Raw genomic sequence first — 27,241 nt, forward strand, 5'->3', positions numbered from 1 at the left:
AATCTGTCACATGTTCCTTTGCTTTTTATATTGATCATCTGAATGCTCTAAACATTGTGAAATGATTTCATGGTTACATTTCTTTTTACTGGCTTTGTAAGTATAAAACAGATAAATACATATAAATTTGAATTATAAACTGCATTTAGGTTATTTTGTCTTAGAAAATTGGAATAGTGATTGCTTTGAATAATATTTTAAAAGGAACCAAACTTGGATATATTTTTCTTGTTATAGCATTCATCATAGAGGGTTTTGAATTACAAAAAGCTTAGCAGACTTATTAAAAATAAGAAATTATCGAAGAACTTTGTTAGTGAAATCAGATCTGTGTTCAAATATATTGACTAGATCAAGGATATAAACATGGTATCACTTGTTGAATATTTTAGAATCAAAATCAGTAAAAATAGAATTGTTCTTCATATCAAATTAAGCCACATTAAATTTTCTTTTTTTTGAATTGCATCTTAGTGTGTCATTCAAACATATATTGCATTTTATGTACAGCATATCTATATTAATATACATGTAGACTAATATATAAAATAATTATATAATTAATAATGAATACCAATTTCTATAATAGGCAGAGACACTCAAAGTACAATGTATAGTACATTCTTATTTTGGTTGATTACAACATTCACTTGAAACTTAATATAAGTATTTACAAAATTAAATCACTAACAATTTATTTTAAAAATTACTTGAATATTAGCTAAGATAATATGTATCAGTGAATAAATTATAGATGAGTTTGTTATAAGTGGTTTATTTTCAAATTCTGTAAGTTGACAGAATGAATTTTCATCATGGAATTCACAGATAATTACAGATAGAAAATCTAATGTACCATGTAAGGGGAACTTAGACAAAATCATACCCATGAGCAAATACCAAAAACAGAGCTATCAAAATTGGCTATAGTCTTGGAAAATTCCTATCAATTTTTTCTAAGTTCATAATTAGTTTTTATATCTTTTAATTCATTAATGATGTCATTAATTTTGAAGAGATCAGTAGGCTTGATTTAGTGAAATATAATAGCTTAGATAAGTAATTAACTCTAAGTACAAGTAGTTTTAGATTTATTTGCACAATGAAATATAAGATTTCTATTGCTATATTTTAAGGAAATGAATATGCTCATATTAATGTCCATTTCTTAAAGATTTGTTTTTATTTAAAATGTAGTTGTACTTAAACTTGAATACACTGTTTTAATAGTGCCACTCTGATAGATTAAGAATTGATATGTCTGTGGGTTCCTTTATTAAAATTAATGGATAGTTTGTTTTACTTCAGATTCAGCTATGAAGCAAATATAAGTGCATCTATATTTTTTGAAACTGATCTATTCCATTTGTTTCTAATATAAACACTGTATTTTGGCTAATTTTAATTAAGCATTTTAGAAAACAAACAAAATCAAAAGATATCATCTTCTGAATCATTTCTTTACTAAACAAAATTCTTTTTCAATAAAGTTTTTGTTTATCACACAACTTCAAATGAAATGATTAACAATATACATGTCACCAAGGTAAATGTGACAGCTATGATTTGTTACAAATTTTGCTTTAGTTAGACAAATAAACCCAAAACTGTGTGATCAGTAACAATCTGAAATATTACCTTATACTAGCCGATGCGTGAGTCCCCTCTGTGTGCAGTGATTACCATTAATAAATAAAGGAACTGCTTTGGACTATATCAAGGTAGAATTTGCATAGGCTAGGAAAGCTAGGCTGAATGCTGAGAGAAAGAAGGTTGAAGTCAGAGAGAAGTCATGGAGCCACTGCTGGAGACAGATATGATGAAAATTTGCTGGTATGCCATGACCTCATGATGATGCACAGGTTGATGGAGATGGGTTAAATTAAAGTAAGAGTGAGCCAATAAGAAGCTAGAGCTAATTGGCCAAACAGTGATTTAATGAATACGGTTTCTGTATGGTTAATTCTGGGCTAAGCTAGCTGGGTAGCCAGGAACCAACAAGCATTCTCCCAACTACAACTAACTTCACCAGAAAAAGTTTTCTTGGTGAGACCAGAGCATAATTGTAGTGATGTATAAAAGCTTTTTAAAAGCATGTTTAGGTGAGCTTACAATGAAAACTTAAAAACTTTATGTTCAAACATAGCCTAGTGTCTGACTTTAGATAACTTGTAAGTGGCATAATATGGATCAAGAATACTATAATCTTAAAATTCTGCCCTCACTCATCAACATAAAATATCATAATCTATTTCAAAATAAAAATACTGTCGTGATATCATGTGATACTCTCTTATTACTGCAATCATAAGTTGAATAAAATGTTTCTTTCTGTATTTCCTTTTAAAAATTTAGTATTTAGTTAAAAGTAAATATTTTGTAAAAACATAAGTCAATATGGACATGTACACATTGCTTCTGTTTTACAAGTCTTTTCTGCATTCATGTGGGAAAATAGCTGTTCATTGAAGTATAACTTATCAAATTGGATATTTCATCTTACAGTTAAGTGAAGATTTAATTGAAACACTATTAAAGACATTTCAATTTTAGAAAATAGAAAATACTAACTACTACAATCAATTTAATTTAATTTGGAGAATTAATCACTATCTTACTGTGTGATAATGTCTAGTTTATCTTTTCCTTCATTAAAATGAACACGCTTATGACTTGACATAAAAGAATTAACTGAGAACTGATTTGATTATATCAGTATTTCTTTACAATTTTATGATTTGAGATAAAGTGACATTTATTTGATGGTAAAGTTTTGTTTATTATCTTTGTGAGTCAAAACCAATCACACATTGGCTGAAAGCTTTAAATGAGTCATTTCTGAAAACCAATTACAAAATTAATTACTTTAGAAAAAAGATAATTGCTCTAAATATGTGTATAACTGGAAAGTCAATATCATCATGACTTAATCGATAAATAATAATTACTGCTTATCAGATGAAGATAGTGAATAAAGAAAAACATATTGAAGAAATATAGAGATTTTGCTATATCTTTAATGATGTTGCTAATAATTTTAAGAAATATTGTATATAATAATAGCTTTGACAAATTTATTATTTTCAATAATCATAATCAAATTTCTTAATAATTTTCTAGATAATTCAGACCATAAGTGCAATAGACAGAGATGAGTCCATTGAACATCACCATTTTTACTTCAATCACTCTGTGGAAGACAGAAATAATTCAAGTTTTATACTAAGAGACAATCAAGGTAACTGCTCATTTATAAATGTTTAGTGCAATCTAATATCTTTTACATCAATGGATTTGGGAAACTGATTATTTAACTTTCTTGCAATATGAAAAATGAAACAAGAGGAATGGCTAAAATGGAAAATAATGCAAATTCAAGTTTGAAGGCCACTGATTCTGTTACTCCTCATAGTTCTTCAAATTAGAAGTCATTAGTAGAGGGGTTATAGATTTAATTTTTTGTGTACTGTATATATGTAAGTCTATGAGTTTGTTTTATAGCATCTTGATATTAAATTTAAAATAGAAAGCTATTCTTGGTTGTGGGATACTATAAAGACTTACAGGGTACCAAATATCCTTATAGTGGTAACATCACAATTCTTTAACCATCTTGGACTGTTTCCAGTATCAGTGTAATGATGAAGAGCTAATAATCTATATTTAAGTTACAATGAGTGTGGCTTTGCTTAATTATGAATGTCTGCCAACACGAATTAACTTATAAAAACCTAGTGTTTAAATCTGTTCATTATCTTAGAACACAAAGACTTTATTAATAGAAGAATAATTATTCTGAAGTTAGAATTTTGTTTCAAAAGGAAGACTTTCTTTTCCTTCCCTGTAAAGATAATAACTTCTAAAATTATTTTGTTCAGCTTTTTCACTAATCTGAAAAATATTTTTGCCCATCATATACATACATATTGAAATTTATCTTTTACTGAAAATGTATGATTTAGAAAGAGACTTGGAATGAAATGAATATTGATGTCTTGTGCCTCTCAAATTGATTTTGTAGATACAAATATCATTTACAGTAATGGAAATGTGCTCTGGTTTGTTTCGTGGCTGTGGTAAAACACTAGCTAAAAGCAACTTGGTAAGGAAATGGCTTTTTTGCCTTACAATTCATTTCTTAGAGCAACAATTTGAAGCAGAAACCACAGAGGCATACTGTCATGTTTTTCTCTGGTTCGTTGAATTCTCCTTTTCTTATTTTTTGGTTTGTTTTTTAAAAATTTGTTTTGTTTTTGTTTTGTTCTGTTTTCTTCCTTTTTTATAAAAGCCTAGGCCCATTTCTCTGAATTGGCATTAAAGTCTGGTCCCTCCTACATATGCTTGAAATCAAGAAAGTATCTCACAGACATGCAAATTGTTGAGGCTAATTGAGGCATTCTCTGATTGAGGCTATCATTTCTCCTCATAAATTTTTGAGAAAAGAAAATGGTGAAAATATAATTCTAATTATTTGGGATTTAGAAACAAGATTCATATAAATGGAAGTACTCATGATTCTTTTTCACTTAAACTTTGAAGTATTTGTGAAACACTTGCCTGATGAATTAATTTAGTTACAAGTAATGAATGTGTGTGTGGAATTTTATATTAAATATAATTTGGTAATGTCAAAGTTAAAGAATATTCTAATCAGATTTCTCTCTAAAATAGAAATATGCCCTTTTCTAATTAGAATGTATATTATTTAAAAGCACAAGTTGTAGTAGTTAGGTTACTGAATAGCTTACACATATCCAGTAATTTTGTAATTATTTTGTTTTGAAGGTATGCAGAACACTGTGAAAATAAAGGTTTAATTTAATCTAATGAGCCCTTCAAGTACTGAAAGCAGTATACAGAAACATTTTTTCTCTATGCACTGATTATCATTTCTATTTCTCAAGACCTTTTAAATCTAGTTCAAATAATTCTTATTATTTAATTAATTTTTGGAACATTTTAAAATGATTTGGGGCTGAATATTTTAATATAATATTTTTTATTCAGACAGATATTATTATATTTAAATGTTTTTATTCTTAATACTTATATTGTTCATATTTGGTTTATATTGTTGAAAAAATTGTGAACTTGGATTTCTGTTTTAGATAACACAGCTGTAATTCTGACTAATAGAACGGGTTTTAGCCTTAAAGAAGAGCCTGTCCTCTCCATGATCATCTTGATTTCTGATAATGGAATCCCATCTCTTACAAGCACAAACACCCTCACTATACAAGTCTGTGACTGTGGAGAAAGTGCAAGCACAGAGATGTGCACTAAAAAGGGATTTCTGCTAGTCATGGAGTTCAAAATTGAAGTAATAATTGCTATCCTGGTATGCATTATGGTAATTTTTGGTAAGTAATATTGAATGGTAAAAACTTTCATTTGTAAAAGGAACACTAAGAATTTGTTAAAGAGGTAGTTATAAAACATTCTCTACATATGTTTATATTTTCTAAACATGTTTAAGTTTAAAACTAAATTGAATTTGTTTTTGGTTCTTTTATTTATTGCGCAATTTGATATTTCACTAGAACTTGTTAAAATGGGTGATTATCTCTATATGATATAAGTGAATAAACCAAAAGTCATTATCAACCAGAAAAATTAAGAAATTTAAACTCACTGTAAGAAATACATATTTTCTTAAGGATTATGTAGCAATTAAGAATTTCTTGAAATTCTGTGACTTGAGAATATCAGTAATCAAATCTACTACATCTGAGCAGGACACTATGAACAGTACTCTGAAGATCCCATTTCCAAGCATATATTACATTACTGTTTCTAATGGTCACTGTTGTATAATAGATCACAAGGACTTATTTCTGCTGTTTTACAAGACTTTTGTGGTTCTTCAACATACTGCGGTCATCCTTTCACCTGTCTTTGAGTAGCTGCCTTTTGTCAATTGACCTAATGATTTCCAGGATCCTTCATTTTATTACAAATGGCAGAATGACTTGTGAAAACAAGGAAATAAAATCTATCTTTTTTATTTTATGAGATAATAATACAAAAAAACACATTTTATTGAAGTTTGTTCCACTCTTAATGTCTTCCCATTTATACTTTCTTGCGTTTGTTATACATTAATATTCTTATATATTTATATGCACATATATCATTTGAAATATAAATATAGCTCAGTCAATCTGTACAATTTTACATGCATGTGTGCCTTTATGAGAAACTAGTTGGTATTTGAAAACCAAGTGGTGTACATCTTCAACTTTAGAATGATTAAATATTACTATTCAGTTTAAAAATAACTGAGATTATGCATTAATTAATTTGATTTAATAATCACACAATAATTTTATTATAACAAAATTTCAAAATTATGCCTGTCTTATTTTTTATATTTTCAGGTATACCTCTTTGTTTGGTTTTTCAGAGCTATTTCTTGATTTTTGTAATTCTCTGTCTTAAAAAAAAAACCTATTTTACTCCATTAGAAAAAGGCAAGCTCTAGATCATAAATTTAGAGAAGCTATATTTTTCAATTAAAACCTAAGGGGACCATTTGTGGTAATAAAAAGGATAATGTGGAATGTAACGTCTATATGTAAAGCATGGAATAGAAAGAAATCTCAGTCGAATCACTATAATTTTCTGTATTGGTTTATTATTGTTGCTTTGGTGAGCAGACATATTGCACTCATTTTAAAGATGAACAATTCGTTGTACAGTGTCTTAAGTGGAGTTGAAACCTACACTTTATTTAATTATTGTGCATATATTTCTTAATTTTTCTAACTTCTATACACTGTTCTTTCTTCACTTAGATGTTCACTCCAAAATGGTACAATTTAGCTGAATGTAGAGGTTAATCATTTCTGACGAAATATTAGAATAGCAATCATACTGTTTACTAAAAATGAAACACTATTGGGGAAGTTGTGATTTTTCCAATGAGTCTTTTAGAGATGTACAACACTCATTGTTTCTTTATCACAGTCTAAAACTATAACTTTACAAAATATGCAAATATATAAATTTCTTGATCCAGGTTTAATTTTGCATACTATTTCCAGAGATGTTTATAAAAACAGAAAAATTCTAAGATTCTTTGTGAAGTAAGATTTATTCAGCTACAATTCAACAATATTACTAACCCAAACCTGAACTCCACCTCAACCACAGAGAGCTTCATGTTCAAAAACATGATATATATTTTGTTGATGGGAAGTGTGGGTCAACAAAAATTTTGGCAAAATTTTATGAATATTTTTAGAGCAACTCAGCAAAATAAATTTCCAGTTTATTTTTGACAGTGTTTCACATATACATCAAACAGGCCAAAAAATAAAAAAATAAAGAGCAACTTCATAGACAAAAAAAGAAAGAAAAAGAAAGAAAAAAAAAGAAACCTTTAATCTTTGGCCTTTTTAACCATCTCAGACAAACCAACTACTTAAAGTACAGCAAGGTACATACACAACAAAGGTTGCTGGAATGCTCAGAATAAGATTGTTTTCTTGTTGTCATTTTTTTTAACAAGGTATTTTTCTCCTTTGAGATTATAATGAACATGGACATACCACAAGTAAGGGCAGAAGTAGGACAGAAAACGCTCTGAAGGCTGGTCTAGTCACCGGTTATCATCAAAAATGACTGACCTCTAACAATATGTACAAAAATACAAAATGTAAATAAAAATACAAACAAATTTTCAATTTTCATTTTAAAGTATTTTTAAGAAAAGAAGCAGGACCTTGGAAGTTTTGTTTTTTTCTCCCCTGTTGCAAATTCATGTTGTGGTTTTGGTGGGTTGATGAAGAGTGCGGATCATCTGTGGGTGGCACTGCCCGCTGTTGGCGGGCGGGGCCTGCTCCTCTACTCGAAGGTGACCACGTTTATATTCTGAGACGGGAAGTGGAGGGTGAATAGGTCACGGCGGCCTTAGTTTAGCTTGTCCTTTACTGTCTAGTCATCCTCGTCAGTCTTCTGCTCCTTGGTGTCAACATCATCATCCTCATCGTCTTCAGCTACATGCTTGCCCGTAGGAGCCTCAGCTTCCTCATCTTCATCCTCTTCCTCACCGTCACTTTCTTCCTCCTCCTCTTCTTTCTCCCCACCTTCTTCCTCTTCTTCATCTACCTCATTGTCGTCCTCCTGCTCCCATTTTCCTCATTAGCATTGCCATTGGCAGGTGCGTCTCTTCTAGTCTCTGTCTCCTCCACTTCTTTCTTCTCCTTCCAGTCCTTGGTGGTAATCTCGGAGCTGGTGTCCACAGCTGCATCTGACATGGTGGGGCACTCCGGTGATCCACTGCAGTGAGGGTGAGAAGAATCGAGTTCGAGGACTCTGGAGAGAGAGCTGCCATGGAGGAGGAGGAGGAGGAGGCAGCGGGCCACAAAGGCGGCTGGCCACAAAGGCGGCTGCAGCGAGCACCTAGCAGCACCGGAAAAATGCAAAGATGGCTTTTCAGAGCAGCCAGTGGGCTAAATTTTTAATTAAATTAAGAAAATTATTTATTGAAGGCCAATTTTATTCGACTTGTTGCAGTATCAGAATTGAAATTATATGACTATATAAAAACTTCAATATTAATATGATAAATATATTCATTTTTATATTAGATCTTCATTTTAAATCATAATTATTATCATCATTTATACTTTAATATGATAATAAGCACATGAGTATTGTAACCACTTAAAATACTTCTGAATATACATTCCAATGCAACAAAGGTTTAAAACTTATTCTTCCTATCTCAACATTTACATAATATAAAGCCTTAAAGGATCATTCATGCTTTAGAGGGATTTCACCAATTTCTAAAGGGTGATTTTGGATCTATGATGCTTCCTTCCCTTTCTGGTTACAGCTGGAGAGCTCCCATTAGATCAGATAAACTGTTGCAGTGGGTGTAACTATCATGTTCTTCACTTCTTTGCTCATATTCAACACTCCTTCCACTCTTCAACTGAACTTGGGAGCTCAGTCCAGTGCTCTGAATTGGGTCTCTGTCTCTGTTTCCATCATTTGTTGGATGAAGATTCTATGGTGACATTTGAAATATTCATCAGTCTGACTAAAGGGCAAGGCCTGTTCAAGCACGCTACCATTGATTACTTTGGTCATCTTTTTTGATTCCTGGGAAATTCTCTAGAGTCATGTTTCTTGCTAGTCCCATAACAACTCCCTTGACCAAGATATCTCTTTCTCTGCTCTCATCTCTGTCCTTCCTCTATCTCACCTATCCCATTTCCTCAAATTCTCCTCTCCCCTTTTCCCCCATCTTCCCCTTCTGCCCTCCCTACTCCTCTCATCCCCATGCTCCCAATATTGTCAAGCAGTCTTGTCTGTTTCCCCTTCCCAGGTGGATCTATATATGATTTTCTTAGGGTTCACCTTGTTACTTAGCTTCTCCAGGATCTTTAACTATATTCTCAATATCCTTTTCTTTACAGTTAGTTTCTACTTCTGAGTAAGTACTTACAATGTTCATCTTTCTTTGTCTGGAATACCTCACTCAGGATGGTTTCTTCTAGTCCCCTCCATTTATATGCAGATTTCAAGATGTTACTGTTTTTTAAAGATGAGAAGTATTCTAATGTGTAAAAGTGCCACATTTTCTTTATTTATTCTTTGGTTGAGGGGCATCTAGGTTGTGGCTATTTAAAATACTGCTGCCATAAACATAGTGGAACAAGTGTTCTTATAGTATGGTTGAGCACCTTTTGGGTGTATGTCCAAGAGTGGTATTGCTCGATCCTGAGGTAGATTAATTGCCAATTTTCTGAGAAACCACCATACTGATTTCCAAAGTAGTTGGACAAGTTTGCATTCCCACCTGGAATTGATGAGTGTTTCTTTTATTCCACATCATCTCCAGCATAAGCTATCATTACTTATCTATGGTGACAATGACTAGAGTACACATAAAATTTATTAGATTTTGGCCATATTGATGTTTCAGTACTCAAAATCAATTATTGTTCTTATGGACTTCCAGTTTATAGTAGAATCCCTAACCCCATTGATGAGAGCTACCTGAAATTCTGGCACCACAAACATCTGATTCACTCTTCTGGCTTTCTCAGGTACCTATACAGAGTCCTACAAAGATGGAGGCAAAACATTCATATATGTATATATATATATATATATATATATATATATATATATATATATATATATATAATGTATATAAAATTTCAGGCATCAACTGATATAGTAAGTTCATGTATAAATAATCACATTAGTGTTTGATTTTAAATTTATGAGATTTAGTGAAGTCTTGATATTATGTTTTCAAACTTTTGGTAAAATTCTTCTATAAAAATACTGTTCTTTTTAGTAGTAGACTTATTTATCCAGTCTCTTATTTAGCCTGAAGATTTCTCATTTATCCTCAATATGACTTCAGTGAGTTATATGTTCTAAAATTTCATTCATTTATTCCATGCTGTCCAATTCTTCAATATGCAATTGTTCAGAGTGATCTCTTACAATTCCATATTTTCTATTTTATCAGCTAAAAACTCTTCTTTTTTGTTTTATTTGGGTCCTGTCTTCAGTTTTTAGAAGAAATTTTCATATATATATACATATATATATATATATGTATATATATATATAGTTGTAATTTCAATAAGATCATCTCATATTTATTTTAAATACTATAATAGAAAGTTCTAGGGAGACACATAAAATTGAAAGCTAAGAAAAAATTGATTATTGTTAAGACACAAACTATATTTAGTTATTCTTATTTTAAACTAAAGCATATTTTCACCTTGTTCCATTTCTACATGTTTTAAAATTTTTCTCCAATATAGTTACTGACTGTGTATTTCAGACACCTGAGTTAATTTGGATTTTCTAAAATTGCTGTTATATCACAGAATTCAAATGAGAATGCCTTTTGTATTGTTTTACACATTGGTGTCTTCTTTCTTACAAGAGATATGATGTCAAGTACATATACTTTCCATTTCTCACATGTCTTAAATAATTAATAATAAATTATTTTCACAAGTATGATATCTACCAATAAATATTAAGCTTTTATGACAAGGTCTGGTGTATAAAATTATTAAGTATATATATATATACATATATATATATACTCATACCATAAATAAAATATATATAATTGTCTATAAACACTTACTTAAAAAATATCTACATCATGAGTTTGCCTCAAAGAATATCAAATGATTCCTTTTCGGAACATCAATCATCATGGATCATTGGTGACTAAACATATTCAGATTGCACAAAATTTCATTACTGTACTTTGTTCTGTATAATATTGGAAGAAGAATTAAATTACATTTTGAATTTTAAATTAAGTAAGAGACAAAACATTTCACTGTTTTTTCTTCACTCATTCCTCTAAACCATCACACAGAATCCTAAATCCAGATAACATTTTCCATGACCTTCTGATTTCCTTAGAGTCATCAAGTTTGCAGTGACGTCTTGAACTTCTGTTAAGGCAAAGAACTGCAAAATTTACACTATGCAATATGAACTAATTTATATTCATATGTCCCCTTTTCACCAGGGTTTATCTTTTTGATGCTGGCTATGAAACAACGAAGGAATCAAATCCTATTTCCAAAGAAAAGTGAAGAATTTGGAGAGAATATATTTTGCTATGATGATGAAGGGGGTGGGGAAGAAGACTCAGAAGCCTTTGATATTTCAGAGTTGAGAAGCAGCATAATCATGAGAGAAAGAAAGCCACGGAAAAGAAAGAGCATGGAGATCAGGAGCCTGTATATGCAGTCCCTGCTGGTGGGCCCAGAAAGTGCTATATTCCGACAATTCATTCTAGAGAAGTTGGAGGAAGCCAATACAGATCCATGTGCTCCCCCCTTTGACTCACTGCAGACTTTTGCTTTTGAGGGCACAGGATCATCAGCTGGCTCTCTGAGCTCCTTGGAATCTCTAGTCACTGATGAAGAAGATAATATTGACTACTTAAACGATTTGGGACCTCATTTTAAAAGATTGGCTTGCATGTTTGGTTCTGCAATGCAGCTTAACAACTAAGGCTTCCCTATACCAACATGAAAGAATAATTAAAATATATTTGTATGAAGTTACATGCTTTTGGTAAAATTGCATTCTCTAACTTTCTGTCTAGGAGGAGCCCTTGTCTGTAGAATTGACATATTAAAGTACACACTTGTGGTTATTTCCAGTAAAACACAGAGTTTGCAAGGGGTAAAACGAATCATATTTCACATATGACTACAAGCCACCCCTGCTGAATCACTAAGAATCAGTAGAATTTTCTGATGCAATCCAACACAGACACTCAACAATTCAGAAGGGCAAAATGAGAAACATATCAAATAAAGACATCTGCATTTTTAAACTCACCATTCCATTGTGATGTCGCAATGATGCCTCTAAAAGTATGAAATTCCTGATGTTGTGCAAATTCAAATTTATGACCTGGAGAAATTTGAGTAATTTTATAAAGAATTAAAAATATTTTTTACATGTTAGAAGTTTTCTGATTGAGATTCTACGAATCATTTTATTTTGAAACTTTTGTCAAATGTAGTACCCTTTAGTACTCTGAGTTTGACTGTCTATTAAATACATGAATTAATGAGTGTTATAAAGTAACTCACGTTAGTTCCCTTATTGTGAATTTGCATAACATATGAAAACAGAATGAATTTCATTATTCATATAAATAAACCATAATGTCTGTCTTTGTATTTCTTATACTATTAGGAGATTAGCATGTGAGTGATCACTCAGTACCCTCAGATACAATGGAGTCTTCTCTTTATAGCATTATGGAGGAGTAAATGATAAGCTGCCACACATACGACTTTGGGGTAAATAAAACTCTAAGGTAATAGAATGTGATAAATAAATGTAGTTTTCAAGAATATTTCTTATAATGTCAAAATCACAATGGAGTCAAAATTGGTATTTGAATAGAAATTAATTCAGTGAATACAATGATCTTCAAAATGTTTTATAATAGTTTTTATTAATAGTGTATGACCTTGAACATATATATATTATATATACATATATATAATAATGTTCTATTATTAGGGTAGCTGAATAATTCTATTTTTCTTTGTTTTCTAAAACTTAAACATCTATTTCAAATAGTTTTAAAAGAATGTAAATTTGAAATCAGAATCATTTTGTTCATGGAACAGATATTTATTAACTTGTAAGATCATGAAACTGTCACAACTGTAATATAATAGTTAATCCAGAGTTATATGGAGAAACACTGTCTTAAAAAAATGTACAAAACAAAACTCTTACCAACATACCCAAAACTTTTATTTCATATAGAGATGTATGTATTGAGAGTTTATTAGTTCTATCACATTGTCCAATTATATATTATATAAATGTCATTAATAAAATCAATCCAGGAATGGATATTTCATAAAATTTAAAATGATTGTTAGGGAACCTATGCTGAAGAACTGAAAATTATGCTGAAAACTGATTAAATCCAAACAAAATATTGTCAAGGGAATATATTATATTTGGGCAGCACAGTAGGGATTTAATACATTAATCTCCATCTGCATGAACAATTTATATACACGATATAGAATATATAACAACTTGTTTATTATTCATGACTAGATACTCTTTGTAGATTTGTTTTAAACACATTGTGCCCATTATAACTATAGGGCTGTCACATTCAGGATATATTGCAAAAGATGATAATAATACTCATAGTTGTCTGTAAAATATATTCTTCTTTAATCATTCCAGGAAACTTTCCTAATACTAGGGAATGAATAAACTCCTCACAAAATAGTGTGCAGTATTTGTACTTGCTTATCTTTTGTTTACCATGAATGCTGAAAAATTTTAACTATCTCCTATGTTAATGCATTACATGAATTTTTAATGGTTTAATAAAATCTAAATTAACATATGTAATTATGTAGATGTAAAACTCTCACTTCATTTTCTCTGTATTATTTTAGTATTTTATTTCATGTGACCTTGTAGTTAACAAAGTTTTTTTTCTTTTTTCTTGGCGATTTGTAGGGCCGTTCGCTTCTTCTAGCCCACTGATATAAATACCTGTCTGGAGTTTAATAAAGTTGCCATTTACTCTTATAGATGAGCAGGGTTTCTTTATGTCTATGTCTCTTTTTCAGCCCTCAGGACAACTGTCCCTTCTCATGGGCCCAAATTCAAAAAATACACAACCTGGGTCAGGCATGGAAATCCACTGAAAAATACAGGCTCCCACATGACCTATCATTGTCACATGAAATAAACTTTTCTCTTATTCCTCTCTTCTCACATTTGGTAACTTCTTAGATCTGACTTCCTCAGGAAGCTACATTTTATTACTTATTTATTCCTGGTAGTGGTTTGTTTGCATTAACAATCCCTTTAACCTTCTCAAAATCTTATATATATAATTTTCAAATTCCCACTTTTTAAAATAAGCAATATTTAAAGTTACTTAAAGAATTTAAAGAATGTAAATACTACTGAGCTTATATATAATATATAAAATATATTATATAACTATATATTATAACTATACATATGTAATAACTATCTATAATTATATAGAATATAATTTGTTCCACTTCTTAATAGTATGAATCAATTCACTTTGATTTATTGTATAAAAATTATGTCTGATCCTTATGATATATCTAATTTTTTGGAACCTCAATTTTCCTATTTACATAACTATAATTGAGAATAAATAATAAGATGAAAATATAATAGTTTGTGATATTAACAAAATGTTAAAGCTTAATTAGCAATAGAGCAATATGCTAGAATACAATTTATGTTGCTGTGATTGCAACCCTTCTTCTCTTGGCAAACCATGGTCCCAAAGTTTCCTAATGTCTATGACAATAATCATCAATATCATGACCCATTCAAAATTTGTTACTCTGTACTTAATTATTCATAATCTCAATTTTTCTCTCTGTATTATTTTAATTTCTCAGTTTCATGTTACCAATCACTTTCTTCTCCAAAGCATTTCTCTTATCTCTCTCCTCCCTTTTGCTCCCTTCTCAGGTATGACTTACTCTGGGAGATACACCTGACTACTAATTCACTCCCAGTAATGCTTGCTTTCCCATTTTTAAATAGTCACACCACTTAGCTGTTTACAATTAATAATAATTTAAACATATGTAGTGTATCTTTTTCACCATTATTAGACTTATATTGGAAAAAAGTCTTGAAATTTATTGTTTTATATTTTTTATTAATAGATTCCAGCACATAGAAATTAGCAGCAATTTTTTTCTATTTTTATTTTATTAAAAACTTTTTAAATTTGACATACAAATCCCAGTTCTCAATCCTTCCCCTCCTCCCTTCCTTCCACATTTCCTCTCTACCTTCTATCTATACATCAGAGTGGGTAAGGCACATTGCTTTGGGCATAGGCCAAAGCCCTCTTTATTATATCTAGGATGAGCAAGATATTCCCCCCAAAATGAATTGGTACAAAAAAATCAGTACAAGTAGTAGGGATAAATTCTGGACCCATTACCAGTGGTGCTACAGACTTCCCCAGCCAAACAATTGTCACCCACATTCTGAGGGCCTAGTTTGGTCCCACTCTGGTTCCTTCCCTTGCAGACAGAGTTGGTGAGATCCCACTAACTTAGGTAAGCTGTTTCAATTGGTATCACCATCATGGTCTTGACCTCTTTGTTCATATTCTCATTTCTCCCACTCTTCAGCTAAACTTAGAGAGCTCAGCTTAGTAACACCCTGTGACTCGCTGCCTCTATTTACACCAGTTGCTGAATCAAGGTTATATGGAGACATTTAAGATAGTCTCTAATCTGACTACTGGGCAAGGACAGCTAGAATAACCTCTCCACTATTGCTTAGGGTCTTAGCTGAGGTCATAACTAGCAGATTACTGGGAATTTCTCTAGTGTCAGGTTTCTTGCTAACCCCATAATGGATCCATCAATCATAATGTCTCCTTATTTGACTTCCACTGTCCTTCTCCCATTCTGACTATGCCATTTATTCAAATATTCCTCCCCTCTCCTTCTTCCCTCTTCCTCCCCATCTCTTCAACTTCCCTTCCACCATCACCATGATCCCAATTTTACAAGAATCCTTGAGTATTTCCCCTTTGCAGCTGAATTATTATGTTTTTGTAGCATTCTCCTTGTTACTTAGCATCTCTTTTGTCATAGACTATAGGCTCATTATTCTTTGTTTTACAGCTGGTATCCACTTATGAGTGATTACATACCAATCTCATCTTTCTGAGGACTCAGGATGTTTTTTTCCAAATTTCATCCATTTCCATGCAATTTTATTTATATTTTTGAAAAGAAAACAAACTAAATTTTTTCATTATACATACCAATCCTAGTTTCCACTCATACCCCACATCCCATTACAAACATTTACTCCTCAGAGAGGGTAGGGAACATTGCTTTGGAGAAGGTCCAAAGCCCTCTCTACTATATCTAGGCTGAGCAACATATACAACCAAAGAGATTAGGTTCTAAAAAGGTCAATACAAGCAGTAGAGCTAAATCCTGGTGCAACTTCCAGAGATCTCATAGTATGCCCCAGCCATACAACGATCACCCACATTTAGAGGGAGTAGTTTTGACCTATGCTATTTCCTTCCCTGTCTGGCTAGAGATGGAGAGCTCCCATTAAATCAGAAAAGTGTTTCAGTTGGAGTACCCATAATGGTCTTGACTTCTATGCTCGTATCCTCACTCCTCCCACTTTTCAACTTGACTTTGGGAGCTCAGTCCAGTGCTCTGAAGTGAGTCCCTGCCTCTGTTTTCATCAGCTGCTTGATGAAGATTTTATAGTAATGTTTAAGATATCCATCAATCAGAGTACATGGATAGGCCTATTCAGGCACCCTCTCCTCTACTGCTTTGGTCATCCTTGTAGATTCCTGGGAATTTCTCTAGAGCTGTGTTTCTTGCTAACCCCATAACAACTCCCTCGATTAAGATATCTCTTTCTCTGGGCGGTGGTGGCGCACACCTTTATTCCTAGTATTTGAGAGGCAGAGGTAGGCAGATCTCTGTGAGTTCGAGGCCAGCTTGGTCTACAAGAGCTAGTTCAAGAACAGGCTCCAAAGCTCAGAGAAACCCTGTCTTGAAAAAACAACAAAAAATATCAATTTCTCTGCTCTCATCTCTGTCTTTCCTCCATCTCATCTATCCCCTTTTTTCAAGCTCTCCTCTTTCCTTCTCCCCTATCTTCCCCTTCTGCACTCCCTACTCCTCGCATCTTCATGTTCCCAATATTGTCAAGCAGTCTTGTCTGTTTCCCTTTTCCAGGTGGATCTATGTATAATTTTCTTGGGGTTCAACTTGTTACTTAGCTTCTCTAAGATCATGAACTATATTCTCAATATCCTTTGCTTTACAGGTAGTATCCACTTCTGAGTAAGAACATACCATGTTCATCTTTCTTGGTCTGGGTTACCTTACTCAGGATGGATTCTTCTAGTCCCATTTATTTGCAGGCAAACTTCAAGACGTTATTGTTTTTTAAAGATGAGAAGAATTCTAATGTGTAAAAGTGCCACATTTTCTTTATTTATTCTTTGGTTGAGAGGCATCTAGGTTGTGGCTATTTAAAATACTGCTGCCATAAACATAGTGGAACAAGTGTTCTTATAGTATGGTGGAACACCTTTTGAATATATGCCCAAGAGTGTTATTGCTCAATACTGAGGTAGGATAATTTCCAATTTTCTGAGAAACCACCATACTGATTTCCAAAGTAGTTATACAAGTTTGCATTCCCATCAGGAATGGATGAGTGTTCTCCCTACTCTACAACCTCTCAAGCATAAGTTGTCTTTGGTGTTTTTAATCTTAGACATTCTGACAGGAGTAAAATGGTATCTCAAAGTTGTTTTGATTTGCATTTCCCTGATGGCTAAGAATGCTGAACATTTTCTTTGATGACTTTCGGCTATTTGAGGTTCTTCTATTGAGAATTCTCTGTTTAGCTCTGTACCCCATTTTTAACTTGGTTATTTGGAATTTTGATGTCTTATTTCTTGAGTTTCTTTTATATATTTTGGAGTTCAGTTCTTCGTCTGATTTGAAGTTTATTAAGATCTTTTTCATTCTGTAGACAGCCTCTTTGTCTTACAGACTCAGTCCTTTGCTCAACAGAAGTCACTGTTTCAGGTTGTGACATTTATTTTTTATTGTTCTCAGCATCACTATTACTGTAGTTATATTTAGTAATTGTTCTCCTGAGCCCATGCATTGGAGGATATTCCCACTTTCCTTTTCATCAATTTCAGTGTGTTCTGATTATATTGAGGTCTTTAATCAATTTGGACTTGAGATTTGTGCATGGACATAGGTATGAATCTATTTTTATTCTTCTACATATGGACATTCATTTATGCCAGTACTGTTTGTTGAAGATATCTTTTTTTCAATTGTATAATTTTAGCTTCTTTTCCAAAAATCAGGTGTTCATGGGTGTGTGGAATAAGATCTTGGTCTTTGTTTCGATTCTATTGGTCAACCTCTCTGTTTTCATGCCAATACAAAGCTGTTTTCATTAGTGTTGCTTTGTGATAGAGCTTTGATGTCAGGCATGGTGATGCCTCTGGTAGTTCCTTTATTGTATAGGATTTTTTCAGCTACTGTGAGTTTTTTTCTTTTCCATTATAGTTGAATATTCTTGTTTCAAGGTCTGTGAAAAAATATGTTTGGAATCTGATTTGGATTACATTGTATCTATTGATTGCTTTTGGTAGGATTGACATTTTTATTATGTTGAGTCTTCCTATCCAAGAACATGGGAGAACTTTCCATTCTCTAATATCTTCTTCAATTTCTTTCTTCATAGATGTAAAGTTATGGATAATTAGGTTTTTTTCACTACTTTAGTTAGTGTTACCCCCAGATATTTTATAGGTTTTGTGGCTACTGTGAAAGGTGATATTTCTCTGACTTCTTTCACAGTCTTTTGTCATTTGTATATAGGAGGGCTACTGATTTTTTAAGTTGATTGTATATCCTGCCATATTTCTGAAGGTATTTATCAGCTGTAGGAGTTTACTATTGATTTTTGGACGTCACTTATTTATAGTATCATATCATATGCAAATAATGAAAGCTTCACTTCTTCCTATTCAGTTTGAACCCCCTTGATCTCGTTTTGTTGTCTTATTGTGATAGCCAGACTTCAAGAACTATGTTGAATAGATATGGAGAGTGGACAGCCCGGTTTTGTTCCTGAGTTTAGTGTAATGGCTTTGATTTTCTCTCCATTTAATTAGATGTTAGCTGTCAACTTGTTGTATAGTGCTTGAGATTATCATAAGCTTTTTTCATTCAATTTAGTAATATGATGAATTAACTTGATTGATTTTTGTGTGTTGAACCAGCTACATCTGTGAAATGAAGCCAACTTGATCATGATGATGACTTTTTATGGGTTTTGGGATTCTGTTTGCTACTATTTAATTGAGTATTATTGAATCAATGCTCATAGGAGAGAATGGTCTGCAACACTAATTCTTTCTTGAGGCTTGGTGTGGTTTCAGTAAAAGGGTAACTTTAGTTTCATAAACAGTGTTGGACAAATCTTCTTCTGCTTCTATTATATGGAACATTTTGAGGAATAGAGGTGTTAACTCTTCTTTGATGCTGTGGTAGAATTCCGCATTAAAACCATCCAACACTGGGCTTTTTTCAGTTGGCAGGCTTTTGTTGATTACTTCTATTTCCTTGGAGGTTATAGGTCAATTTAAATTGTTCACCTGGTTGTGATTTTATCTGGTATATGGTTTCTATCAAAAATATTGCCCATTTCTTTTATGTTTTCCAGTTTTGTGGAGTACAAGATTCTGTAGTGTGATCTAAAATTTTTCTCAGGATTTCCTCAGTTTCTGTTATTATGTCCCCCATATTATTTATGATTTTGTTAGTTTGGATGTTCTCTCTATACCTTTTGATTAATTTGTATAAGGGTTTTCTATTTTGTTTATTTTCTCAAAGGACAAGCTCTTTGCTTCATTTCTTCTTTTTATTGCTTTATGTGTTTCTATTTTTTTGATTTTGAGACTTCAATTTGATTGTTTCCTGTCTTCTACACTTCCTGGATGAATCTGCTTCTGTTTTTTTTTTTTCTAGAGCTTTCAGCTGTGTTGTTAATTCAATAGTGTGAGCTTTTCCCACATTACTTATGTAGGTACTTATTGCTATGAACTTTTCTCTTAGCATTGCTTTAATAGTCTCCCATAGGTTTGGGTTTGTTGTGCCTTCATTTTTGTTAAATTCTTGGAAGACTTTTATTTCTTTCTTTATTTTTTCCTTGACCAAGTTTTCATACAATTGAGCACTGTTCAATTTGCATGAGTTTGCAGGATTTCTGCAATGAACTTTGACACATTGGTAATCCAATAAATACAGGCGCTATTCCATTTTAATTTTATCTGTTGAAGTTTATTTCTTTTTTTTTGTTTTTTTAAAGTAATTTTATTAAATTATAAAAGTTTCCATTTACGCCCCTCTTCCCAACACCCAACCACACCCCCCACTCCCTCTCCTCCTCCCTCTTCGTCCCTAAGGGCAGTCAGGGTTTCCTGCCCTGTGGGAAGTTCAAGTTTCTCCCCCCTCCCTCCAGGTCCAGGAAGGTGAGTATCCAAACAGACTGGATCCCCAAAATCCAGTATATGCAGAGGAAACAAGTCCCAGTGTCATTGTCAATGGCTTTTCAGAAAGACTCCAGGCCACCCACATTCAGAGAATCCGGCCACATTCAGAGAATCTGGTTGGATCACTTCCTCTTGAGTCGCAGTCCAACTGGCCTTGGTAAACTCTCATTAGATCCGTCCCCTTGTATCAGTGGGTGATGGCATCCCTCGCAGTCCTTATTTACTTTTTCATTTTTTTCGTGCTTCTGCTCCTCATTTGGACCTTGGGGGGCTCAGTCCAGTGCTCCAATGTGGGTCTCCGTCTGTATCGCCATCCATCGCCAGATGAAGGATCTATGGTGATAAACAAAATATTCATCAGTATGGTTATGGGCCAAGGCCGATTCAGGCACCCTCTCCTCTGTCCAGAGAACAATCTGGGGATCTCACCTTGGACCTGGGATCCCATATATAATCAAGTCTCCTGTAAACCCTAAAATGACTCCCTTAGTTGAAATATATTCTTCCCTGATGCCATATTCAACCTTCCTCCATCGCCCTCCCCCTGTCCCTGTCAACCGAGCTATCCCCATTCCTCCCCTACTCCCTTCTCTCTAACCCTCTCCCCTTCCAACAACCGTCCCAACCCCCCCCCCCATGCACCCGAGGTTACCTGGGACTCTTGACTATTTCCTACCTCCTGGCGGATGGCTAAATAATCTTCATCAGGATCACCTTCTTATTTAGCTTCTCTAGGATCATGAATAATAGGCTCAAACACCTTTAATTATGGTTAGAATCCACTTATAAGTGAATACATACCGTGTTCCTCTTTTGGGGTCTGGCTTACCTCACTCAGTAAAGCGTTTTCTATTTCCATCCCTTTGCATGCAAAATTCAAGATGTCATTGTTTTTTACCGCTGAGTAAAACTCTAATGTGTATATGTTCCACACCATTTTTAACCATTCTTCTATTGAGGGGCACCTAGGCTGTTTCCAAGTTCTGGCTATTACAAATAGTGTTGCTATGAACATAGTTGAACAAATGCTTTTGTCGTATGTTAGGGAATCTCTAGGGTATATTCCCAAGAGTGGAATTGCTGGGTCCTGAGTGAGGTTGACTCCCAGTTTCCTGAGAAACCGGCACACTGATTTCCACAGTGGCTGCACAAGTTTGCATTCCCACCAACAATGAATGAGAGTTCCCCTCACCCCACATCCTCTCCAGCATAGGCTATCATTGGTGTTTTTGACTTTAGCTATTTTGACAGGTGAAAGATGGTATCTCAAAGTGGTTTTGATTTGCATTTCCCTGATAGCTAAGGAGGTTGAGCACGACCTTAAGTGTCTTCTGGCCATTCGAAGTTCATCTGTTGTGAATTCTCTGTTCAGTTCAGTACCCCATTTTTTAATTGGGTTAATTAGAGTTTTAGTGTCTAGTTTCTTGAGTTCTTTGTGTATTCTAGAAATCAGACCTTTGTCTGATGAGGGGTTGGTGAAGATCTTCTCCCAGTCAGAAGGCAGCCTTTTTGTCTTACTGACAGTGTCCTTTGCTTTACAGACGCTTCTCAGTTTCAGTAGACCCCATTTATTCATTGTTTCTCTTATTGTCTATGCTACTGGGGTCCTACTTAGGAAGAGGCCTCCTGTGCCTATATCTTGTAGATAACTTCCCACTTTCTCTTCTATCAGGTTCAAAGTGGACGGATTAATGTTGATGTCTTTAATCCATTTGGGCCTGAGTTTTGTGCATGGTGATAGATATGGATCTACTTTCATTCTTTTACAGGTTGACATCCAGTTATGCCAGCACCATTTGTTAAAGATGCTTTCCTTCTTCCATTGTATACCTTTAGCTCCCTTGTCAAAAATTAGGTGCTCATAGGTTTGTGGGTTAATATCCGGGTCTTCTATTCGATTCCAAAGGTCGATTTCTCTGTTCTTATGCCAATACCAAGCTGTTTTCAATACTGTAGCTCTATAATAGAGTTTGAAGTCGAGGATGATAATGCCTCCTGAAGTTCCTTTATTGTATAAGATTGTTTTGGCTATCCTTGGTTTTTTGTTTTGCCATATAAACTTGATTATTGTTCTCTCAAGGTCTGTGAAGAAGTTTGATGGGATTTTGATGGGGATTGCATTGAATCTATAGATTGCTTTTGGTAGAATTGCCATTTTTACTATGTTGATTCTCCCAATCCAAGAGCAGGGGAGGTCTTTCCATTTTCTGGTATCCTCCTCAGTTTCTTTCTTCAAAGACTTAAAGTTCTTGTCAAATAGGTCTTTCACTTCCTTGGTTAGAGTAACCCCAAGATATTTTATGCTATTTGTGGCCATCGTGAAAGGTGATGTTTCCTTGATTTCCCTCTCTGCTTCTTTATCCTTTGTGTATAGGAGGACCACTGATTTTTTGGGGTTGATCTTGTATCCTGCCACATTACTAAAGGTGTTTATCAGCTGTAGGAGTTCTTTGGTAGAGTTTTTGGGGTCACTTATGTACACTATCATATTGTCAGCAAATAACGAAAGTTTAACTTCATCCTTTCCAATTCGAATCCCCTTGATCTACTTATGTTGTCTTATTGCTATTGATAGAATTTCAAGCACTATATTGAAGAGGTATGTAGAGAGTGGACAGGCTTGTCGTGTTCCTGATTTTAGTTGAAAGGCTTTGAGTTTCTCTCCATTCAATTTGATGTTAGCTATCGGCTTGCTGTATATTGCTTTTATTATATTTAGGTATGATCCTTGTATCCTCAGTCTCTCCAACACCTTTATCATAAATGGGTGTTGAATTTTGTCAAATGCTTTTTCAGCATCCAATGAAATGATCATATGTTTTTTTCCCTTCAGTTTATTTGTATGATGGATTATGTTGATAGATTTTTGTATGTTGAACCAGCCCTGCATCTCTGGGATGAAGCCTACTTGATGATAATGGGTAATTTTTCTAATGTGTTCCTAGATTCGGTTTGCCAGGATTTCATTGAGAATTTTCGCGTTGATGTTCATGAGAGAGATTGGCCTGTAATTCTCTTTCTTGGTTGTGTCTTTGTGTGGTTTTGGTATTAGGGTAACTGTAGCTTCACAAAAGGAGTTCGGCAATGACTCTTCTGTTTCTATATTGTGGAATACATTAAGGAGTATAGGTATTAGTTCTTCCTGGAAGTTCTGGTAGAATTCTGCATTGAAACCATCTGGTCCTGGGCTTTTTTTGGTAGGGAGATTTCTGATAACAGCTTTTAATTCTTCACGACTAACACGTCTATTTAGATTGTTCACCTGTTCTTGGTTCAACTTTGGTATATGGTACTTATCTAAAAAAATGTCCATTTCTTTTACATTTTCCAACTTTGTGGCATATAAACTTTCGTAGTAAGATCTAATGATTCTCTGAATATCCTCTGTGTCTGTGGTTATGTCCCCCTTTTCATTTCTGATCCTATTAATTTGCATGTTCTCTCTCTGCCATTTGATTAGTTTGGGTAGGGGTCTGTCAATCTTGTTGATTTTCTCCAAGAACCAACTTTTTGTTTCGCTGATTTTTTGGATTGTTTTCTGTGTTTCTATTTTGTTGATTTCAGCCCTCAGTTTGATTATTTCCTGTCTTCTACTCCTCCTGGGTGAATCAGCTTCTTTTTTTTCTAGAGCTTTCAAGTGTGCTGTTAAGTCTCCCATGTGTGCTTTCTCTGTTTTCTTTATTTGGGCACCTATTGCTATGAACTTTCCTCTTAGCACTGCTTTCATAGTGTCCCATAGGTTTGAGTATGTTGTGTCTTTGTTTTCATTAAATTCAAGGAAGACTTTAATTTCTTTCTTAATTTCTTCCTTGACCCAGGGGTGATTTAGTAGTTGACTGTTCAACTTCCATGAGTTTGTTAACTTCCTGGGGGTAGCATTGTTGTTGAATTCTAATTTTAATCCGTGGTGATCTGACAAGACACAGGTGGTAACTAATATTTTTTTGTATCTGTGGAAGTTTGCTTTGTTACCAAGTATGTGGTCAATCTTCGAGAAGGTTCTATGAACTGCAGAGAAGAAGGTATATTCTTTCCTATTTGGGTGGAGTGTTCTATAGATGTCTGTTATGTCCATTTGATTCAATACCTCCAATCAATCTCTTAATTCTCTGTTTGGTTTCTGTCTGATTGACCTGTCCATTGGTGAGAGAGGAGTGTTGAAGTCTCCTTTTATTAGCATGTGTGGTTTGATGACTGCCTTGAGTTCTAGAAGAGTTTCTTTTACATATATGGGTGCCTTTATGTTAGGGGCATAGATATTCAGGATTGAGACTTCTTCCTGATGAGTTGTTCCTGTTATGAGTATGAAATGTCCATCTCCATCTCTTCTGATTGATTTTAGTTTGAAGTCAATTTTGTTAGATATTAGAATGGCCACACCTGCTTGTTTCTTAGGTCCATTTGCTTGGAAAACCTTGTCCCAACCCTTTACTCTGAGTAGGTGTCTGTCTTTGTGGTTGAGGTGTGTTTCTTGTAAACAGCAGAATGTTGGATCCTATTTTTGTATCCAATCTCTAAGTCTGTGCCTCTTTATAGGTGAATTGAGTCCATTGATATTAAGAGATATTAATGACCATTGGTTGTTGACTCTGGTCATTTTTTTTTTTGGGTAGTAGAGTGTATGTGTTTTTCTTCTTTGTTTTATGCTAGTGAAGGTCGCTAGATGTCTGAGTTATTGTAGGCAGTGTTGGCATTGTTGGATTCCTTGGGATGTAATTTTCCTTCTAATATTCTCTGCAAGGCTAGATTAGTACTTACGTATTGTTTAAATTTGTTTTTATCCTGGAATATTTTGTTTTCTCCATTGATAGTGAATGAAAGCTTGGCTGGGTATAGTAGTCTGGGCTTGCATCCATGGTCCCTTAGTTTCTGCAGTACCTCTATCCAGGACCTTCTGGCTTTCATGGTTTCCATAGAGAAGTCTGGTGTAAGTCTGATAGGTTTACCTTTATAGGTTACTTGACCTTTTTCCTTTGCAGCTCTTAATATCCTTTCTTTAAACTGAATGCTTTGTGTTTTGATTATTATATGGCGAGGGGATGTTTTTTTCTGATCTAGTCTATTCGGTGTTCTGTATGCTTCTTGCACCTTCATAGGAATATCACTCTTTAGGATGGGAAAATTTTCTTCTATAATTTTGTTGAATATATTTTCTGGACCTTTGATCTGCAATTCTTCTTCTTCTTCTACTCCTATTATTCTTAGATTTGGTTTTTTGATTATGTCCCATATTTCCTGAATGTTTTGTGATGATAATTTGTTGGATTTGCTGTTTTCTTTGGTCAGGGCGTTTTTTTTTCTCTATGGTGTCTTCATACTCTGAGATTCGTTCTTCTATTTCTTGTATTCTATTGGTTATGCTTGTTCCTGAAGTCTCTGTTTGTTTACCTAGATTTTCCATATCCAGCTGGCCCTCGGTTTGTGTTTTCTTCACTGCCTCCTTTTCAGTTTTCAATTCTTGAACTGATTCCATTACCTGTTTGATTGTTTTTTCTTGGTTTGCCATGGTATCATTTACATATTTACTCATTTCTTCAAACTTTTTGTTATGTTTGTCTTCCATTTCTTTACTCATTTCTTCCATCTTTTTGGTAAATTTCTCTTCTATTTCTTTTTTTGAGTAAATTTTATTAAATTATAAAAGTTTCCATTTACGCCCCTCTTCCCAACACCCTCCCACTCCCCCCACTCCCTCTCCTCCTCCCTCTTCGTCCCTTAGGGCAGTCAGGGTTTCCTGCCCTGTGGGAAGTTCAAGTTCCTTCCCCCCTCCCTCCAGGTCCAGGCAGGTGAGTATCCAAACAGACTGGATCCCCAAAATCCAGTATATGCAGAGGAAACAAGTCCCAGTATCATTGTCAATGGATTTTCAGAAAGACTTTGGGCCAACCAAATTCAGAGAATTCGACCACATTCCGAGAATCTGGTTAGATCATATCCTCTTTGAGTCGCAGTCCAACTGGCCTTGGTAAACTCTCATTAGATCCGTTCCCTTGTATCAGTAGGTGATAGCATCCCTTGCAGTCCTGATTTTCTTTTTCATGTTCTTCCTCCTTCTGCTCCTCATTTTGACCTTGGGGGGCTCAGTCCGGTGCTCCAATGTGGGTCTTCGTCTGTATCGCCGTCCTTCGCCAGATGAAGGATCTATGGTGATAAGCAAAATATTCATCAGTATGGTTATGGACCACGTTCGGTTCAGGCACCCTCTCCTCTGTCCAGAGAACAATCTGGGGATCTCTCCTTGGACCTGGGATCCCATATATAATCAAGTCTCCTGTAAACCCTAAAATGACTCCCTTAGTTGAAATATATTCTTCCCTGATCCAATATTCATCCTTCCTCACTCTCCCCCTCCCAGGCCACCGAGCTTTCCCCATTCCTCCCCTACTCCCTTCTCTCTAACCCTCTCCCCTTCCAACAACCCTCCCACCTCCCCCCCCATGCACCCGAGGTTACCTGGGACTCTTGTCTATTTCCTACCTCCTGGCAGGTAGCTAAATAATCTTCATCAGGTTTATCTTCTTATTTAGCTTCTCTAGGATCACGAATAATAGGCTCAAAGACCTTTAATTATGGTTAGAATCCACTTATGAGTGA

General features: G+C 34.1%; 1 protein-coding gene and 1 pseudogene across 2 annotated transcripts in view; one reads left to right on the top strand and one right to left on the bottom strand.

The window, feature by feature from the left end:
- The window catches only part of Cdh19 (cadherin 19), a 108,101-nt gene extending 94,007 nt beyond the window's left edge, over positions 1-14,094 (top strand). For both annotated transcript variants that reach the window (XM_085688398.2, XM_048443889.3), the window contains 3 exons: positions 3,121-3,238; positions 5,109-5,360; positions 11,531-14,094. In XM_085688398.2, the coding sequence (XP_085544524.2) occupies positions 3,121-3,238; positions 5,109-5,360; positions 11,531-12,021 (861 nt within the window). In that variant the 3' untranslated portion in view covers positions 12,022-14,094. The remainder of the gene's footprint in view (positions 1-3,120; positions 3,239-5,108; positions 5,361-11,530) is intronic.
- LOC125406787 (prothymosin alpha pseudogene) lies at positions 7,749-8,258 on the bottom strand (annotated as a pseudogene).
- Positions 14,095-27,241: the final 13,147 nt, after the last annotated feature.

The sequence above is a fragment of the Myodes glareolus genome, chromosome 5 (assembly GCF_982192425.1).
Source record: "Myodes glareolus chromosome 5, mMyoGla1.1, whole genome shotgun sequence".
NCBI classification, from domain to species: domain Eukaryota; kingdom Metazoa; phylum Chordata; class Mammalia; order Rodentia; family Cricetidae; genus Myodes; species Myodes glareolus.